This window comes from Rutidosis leptorrhynchoides, chromosome 5 (assembly GCF_046630445.1).
Source record: "Rutidosis leptorrhynchoides isolate AG116_Rl617_1_P2 chromosome 5, CSIRO_AGI_Rlap_v1, whole genome shotgun sequence".
Taxonomy (NCBI): domain Eukaryota; kingdom Viridiplantae; phylum Streptophyta; class Magnoliopsida; order Asterales; family Asteraceae; genus Rutidosis; species Rutidosis leptorrhynchoides.
This window is the reverse complement of record NC_092337.1, coordinates 41,846,259-41,852,246: the sequence shown is the minus strand read 5'-3', so window position 1 is coordinate 41,852,246 and position 5,988 is coordinate 41,846,259. Positions and strand designations below refer to the sequence as shown.

The following is a 5,988-nucleotide window of genomic DNA, read 5'->3' as shown; positions in this document are numbered from 1 at the left end:
TAAAACCCACTAAAGGAATAATTTATTTTATTATTTAGCAAAAAGACCCATTCTAACTTCTATTTAGGGAAACTTGACCAAGAACTTCAAAGCATACTAAATACACTAAACAATTCGAAACATCTCATCCTACAAGACTAAAAATGTTAGATTGGGCACCAATATTGGTAGGACTAATATTGTTCATACTCTTGTCACCCGGCCTCATATTTCAAGTCCCTGGAAACACACGTACCGTTGAATTCGGCAGCTTCCGCACAAATGGAAAAGCTGTAATATTTCACACTTTTCTTTTCTTTGGTGCCTTCACGATACTCATTTTGGCTACCGGAATGCATATCTACACAGGCCGATCCAATGACAAATTAAATGACGACGTACTACATTGGCATTAGGTAGTAAAAAATTTATTCTGTAATTTTTTTTCTTTGTATTGAGCATTTTTTTTTTTATAGTGTGGTAATCTATTGCAATGGAACCCTTAATTTGATGTCATTTTCAGGATGTAAATTTGTATTGTATTTGTTTTTTTAAATAGTGTGCTGTAGTGTTTTCCAATGCCCAAAATGGTACGAGTATTTCATATTTTTTATTTTTTATGAAAATAAAAATTGCATTCTAACTGAAATTCCCGCCAGTGAAGGAGCACGTGACACCCCACGAATCTACACTCAAGCTCAATATCCCCAAATTAAAAAACAAAAAACCCTAATTCACAATTCACAAATCACAGCACTAATACTTCAGGATCCGGTTAACGGAGCTTCATACCTCATCATATTTCAAGCTCAATTTCATTTATTAAAAGGTTATGGCGGATTGGGGACCAGTGTTAGTAGCAGTGGTGCTATTTGTGCTGTTAACACCGGGACTTTTGTTACAGTTACCCGGTCGCAACAGGACGATTGAATTCAGTAAGATGCATACAAGTGTTCAATCGATTATTGTTCACGCCGTTATCTATTTCGCTGTTCTTACCATCTTTCTTATTCCGATCGGCGTTCATGTTTACGCCGGCTAGTTAGGTACTGTCATTTTTTGTAATATTTCATATTATATTATGATTATGATTATGATTATGATTATGATTATGATTATGATATGATGATATTGTAAAAATTTGAATACGACTAATTTTAGTTATTACAAAGGTTTGGATTTTAATGTTTGTCTTGGTATGGAATATAATGCAAATACAAAATGTTGATACTAAGTATCTTACAGAGGTGTTTATACATTGAAATTACAGATAGAAAGTGTATTTTAGTTGTATTTAATCACTTAAAACAGTGATTAAGAGTGCAGTAAGTTATAAACAGTTCAAATATATAAATCTTTTTGTTAAACAAGATTTAGTAGTTCTGTAGTAATAAAAACTGTCTTCTTGCAAACTCTAGCATATACTCAGTAACATATATTTGATCTTCGATGGGCCCATATGAGGAATTTGATATTTTTAGGTGCTACATTTCCCTGTCATAAGCTATGCTGTCAAGAAGATTTTGTCTTTTCGATCATATCTTAGTTATATTGTGGTATAGTCGAACTCTGTAGGTTTAATCTGCCGAAGATAACAACCATATAACAATACGACGAATTAAGTCAATGAACTATGTGAAGTTGCAGAATGAAAAAGTAAACCTTTTTGTAATTGTAGACATAAACTGCCAATTTTTATTTTATACTCCGTTTCAGTTAACATCCCAACATTGTTTTTTGCAACTTTAAGATCTATTGTTTCGGATACTTCAATACCTAGTACATAAGAATGATCACCACCTCTTTTGTTGTATCAATAGCCACAAAAACCATACAACAAACAACATGCCCTACTTCTTCAAAACATCATATGTTTGTTTTTTTCCCTCTTATTCTAGTATGAACAAGGCACACCCACATTGTAAAAACATGGCGGTTCAACGAAACAGCCCCATAACCACCCCAAAACCGCCAGCCGGAAAATCAATGACACTTCAAGTCCTCTTCAGTCTCGATTCAGAAGGTTGTACTACTAAAAACGACGATAAAAAGACTCAATCTTTGGACTCCAAGAACGATGAAATGCATTCGATAATTGTTTATTGCACTCAATCGCGTTTGGATGATCAAGAATATGCTTTGAAACGACTCAAACTTACTCAACTTTTATCAATGATCAAAACTTCAATAACTCCGATTTCTGATGAAACCCTAAAACTATTGTTTAAGATGGTGGCTTCTAATCTCTTTCGTCCACTTCCATTACCAGCTCCAGCCGGGAGCTCAATAATCTCCCCGGAAGATGATGATGTCATCACTACACATTCTACCGCTTGGCCACACATACAAATCGTCTACGATATTCTCCTTCGCATGATAACCAAACAAGACGTTAAATCCCTTCGAGGAGATTTAAATTGCGAATCCAAAGTTCAAAACAAAGGTCCGCCTTTAGGAGAGCAGTTCATCAATCGAAACTTCATTATAAACCTTCTTACTCTCTTCAACTCTGAGGACTCGCGTGAACGTGACGCAGTGAAAAACATCGTTCATCGAATATACTCAAAGATCACATCCTATCGATCCTTCATGCGCAAAGCCATGACCGAAGTTTTGTTACATTTTATCTACGAAACTGATCATAGACAAAATGGGATAGGAGAGATACTAGAGATATGGGGAAGTATAATCAATGGGTTCACAATTCCATTAAAAGATGAACACAAGGTTTTTTTAACTAAGGTTTTAATACCATTGCATAAACCAAAGATCATGACGGTTTATCATCGACAATTAGCGTATTGTGTCTCGCAATTTGTACAAAAAGAGGCTGAGCTTGGTGGCGTTGTGATCGGAAAGATTTTGAGGTATTGGCCGGTATCAAACTCTCAAAAAGAAGTGTTGTTGATCGGAGAATTAGAAGAGATCGTTGAGTATATTGATCATAGGCAGTATTTGAATGTTGCTATTTCTTTGTGGACTCAAATAACAAAGTGCATCAAGAGTAACAATTCACAGGTAACTTCACCATATTAGGAATATCAATACAAATCATTAAAAATATTTCGGTAAAATCTCTTAAAAAGTTACATAAACGGGTAAAACGACCCCGTTTGGCTCAGGAAATCCAATGAGATTCCGACTGAATTGGAATTGAATTTAGACACGACACCTGTCTAAATTCAATTCCAATTACCCCAGAATCCCATTGAATTCCGTGAGCCAAACGGGGCATTAAGGTTTTTCATGTTTAGGCTACTATAAGAAGGTGAGTATTTTTACTCAGACAGCCTAATCGGGGTATTCCATGGCCGTTTTCTGACCTTTTTCATAGCCACTCCAAGATATGTTTTAAGTCAGTCTTGATCCTAAGACCTCTTACGAGGATATTGGGACCCCAACCACTGGGTTGTTTTGGTATGGTCACATTCTTATTTGTTTCATATATTGCAGGCTTTTAGATAGACCGTCTTTTTGTATTTTGTTTTACTTATATTCGAATTCGAATTGAATCGATTTATATGAAAATGTAGGTAGCCGAGCGGGCGCTATATGTTTGGAACAATGAGCAATTTGTGAAGGTAGTGTCACAAGACATTGAGAAGGTGTTCCCGGTTCTAGTTGAAGCCCTGGAAAAAAACCTTAAACGGCATTGGAGTAAAAATGTACAACAACTGACACAAAATGTGAAGCTCTTGCTTCAAGAACTTGAGCCCGTTCTCTATAACACGTGCCTTGAAGGGATCGCTAAACGTGAATTCATGGCTCGATTAAAAGAATTCGCTAGGAGAAAGAGATGGGAGAGGATTGAATTGTTAGCAGCAGTCAATAAATGTGTTACTCCATAATAGTTATATACTGATCAAATGGTTACTCAGTTCTATATGTAGGTTGATCAATGTCATTGACTTTGAGAACTCTTTTACTTTTAAAAATGAAATTTCTTAATTCTTTTATGTTCAAAAATGAAAAAATATTATTTTCCACAATTCAAAACTTGTATAAGGATGACAATTTACAGTAGAAACATTGTTAATTTAGTACTAAAAGTCAAGTACCAATAGATTTATATAGATGCTGTTGAGTTAAACGTACAATACAAAATAAATAAATAAAAGATTTACTTATATACAACTCTAAAGATAATCTTTAAGTAATGTTAATATGCAACATTTACTTCTACTCTGTTAATACCCACCTCCATTTACTTGCTAATAACCATCATTCTAATCTTAATTTACTATAGAAAATTATGTTTTCATTGTTAGAGTGTAGCAACAAAAAGGAGTCAAATTGACATATTTGGTAATTTGACTTTTGGGATCAGAAAGTTAATTTCATCATTTCCCATTTAAGACAAGTCACAAGATCACAACTAACTGCCAAGATGACGGGTCCAACTACAGAGTGCGTTTCCTCGATTGTAAAAGGGGGTTCCAAAAGTATATTGGAGCCATCCCTTAATTAGATGTAGTTGTTAGTAGCATTTGTGTATAAAAACACTAAATGAATGTATACTTGAACACAATACAATTGTATTAAACAGATTAATATTCAATACAAGATCATGTTCATATATTTTATCATGGTATCAGAGCTGAAGGTTTGAATACACAGACAACTTCATAGCTTCAATCATTTACCATTGCTTGATTGACCACCATGTCTCACGACGGCAACCAATCTCCACCCTCAACCCAATCGACCCATACAAGCCAAATCAATGATTTAACTAGTCAATTGGCTAGTTTTTTGAAAAAGAGTATGAACTTCCAACAACTCAAGATTTCAGATACTCTAAAAATTGGGTTGAATTTGAACAGTTCAAACTATGCCCTTTTGTCCAGAATGATGAGAGTAGCTATTGGAGGTAAATTCAAAGTTCTCCTTGCTCATCTAACCACAAACCCAATTGATACAAGCCATGAAGACAATGATCAATGGGAACAAGAGGACCTCATCGTGTTCTCATGGCTAATACGAACCAAGTTTAGCAAGCAATCTGACGTCTTTTTCAACAGCAAAACTGTTATGGGATGCTTTAATCACCACCTATAGCAGTGGGTGTTGATAAACTTCAGATATATGATCTTTATGTCAAGCAACCGAAATTAAACAAGGAAATATGCATCTCGAAGAGTTGTGGATCCGGATGCAGGACATTTGGGAGGAACTTGAAACAAGAGATCCAAACCCCCATGGAAAACGCCTCATACATCATCAGGTACAACAAAATTCGAGCTGAGCACAAATTATTTCAGTTTTTAAATGCCTTGGACGGAAAACATGATACAATCAAAAGAGAATTACTCCGGTTAAACCCCTTACCAACCGCGGAGGAAGCTTACGCCGCCGTTAGAAAGGAAGCTGCCCATCGTCAAATATTAGGGTTATCAACGAGTGATTCTTCAACCATTCATGATATTGCAACTGGTTTAGTTGCAATTGACGGCAAAAAAACCCCTTTTCATCTAACCCAAACGAATCGAAATAGTAGCCCACAACGAATCGATATCAAAGTTGAAATGCATTGAATGTGGTAAATCAAGACATACCAAGGAACAATGTTTCAAATTGAAAGGTTATCCGGAATGGTGGATCAAGCCAGGAAAGGCGACGACTGTGGAGGAGGTTGATGTAACAACCACCACCACTGTAACAACCCTGCTTTTTCCGTCACTTCCGTTAACTTTCTGTTAATTAATTTAACGGCGACTACTTGACTTTTGTGTGTTTATGTGTAATAAATACATACTTGATCCTTGGAGGGTTACAATAATTAATGGGTTGATATTAATTCAAATAAATATTTCGGATAATGAAATACGATAAAAACGATACGGTTTTGATAACTGCTTTTTGAGCAACGAAACGCTCGGGCTTATTTTAATAATTATTTTAATAATTATTAACTTTTTAAAAATATTTAATTTATTGGGTTTTTAATAAATTAAACGGTTGGTTGCATTTTAACGATCGGTTTAGCGTTCCGGGCCTTCGGTACGACTA

General features: G+C 35.3%; 2 protein-coding genes across 2 annotated transcripts; both read left to right on the top strand.

Moving 5' to 3' along the window:
- Positions 1 to 729: 729 nt before the first annotated feature.
- Positions 730 to 3,631, top strand: LOC139846578 (uncharacterized). The gene is made up of 2 exons (XM_071836054.1): positions 730 to 1,025; positions 3,513 to 3,631. Exon 1 carries the CDS (start codon positions 812 to 814, stop codon positions 1,019 to 1,021), a length of 210 nt encoding a protein of 69 aa, XP_071692155.1. The 5' UTR covers positions 730 to 811; the 3' UTR covers positions 1,022 to 1,025; positions 3,513 to 3,631.
- Positions 1,909 to 3,827, top strand: LOC139848555 (serine/threonine protein phosphatase 2A 57 kDa regulatory subunit B' kappa isoform-like). Its single transcript, XM_071838282.1, has 2 exons — positions 1,909 to 2,997; positions 3,513 to 3,827. The coding sequence occupies exons 1-2, from the start codon at positions 1,909 to 1,911 to the stop codon at positions 3,825 to 3,827; spliced, it is 1,404 nt and encodes a 467-aa protein (XP_071694383.1).
- The last annotated feature ends 2,161 nt before the right edge of the window (positions 3,828 to 5,988 follow it).

Excerpts from the sequence above, each read along its gene's own strand:
- LOC139846578 (XM_071836054.1), top strand. The coding sequence starts at position 812 with ATGGCGGATTGGGGACCAGTGTTAGTAGCAGTGGTGCTATTTGTGCTG.
- LOC139848555 (XM_071838282.1), top strand. The coding sequence starts at position 1,909 with ATGGCGGTTCAACGAAACAGCCCCATAACCACCCCAAAACCGCCAGCC. Across the intron at positions 2,998-3,512 it reads TCAAGAGTAACAATTCACAG|GTAGCCGAGCGGGCGCTATA; the intron begins GTAACTTCACCA and ends ATGAAAATGTAG.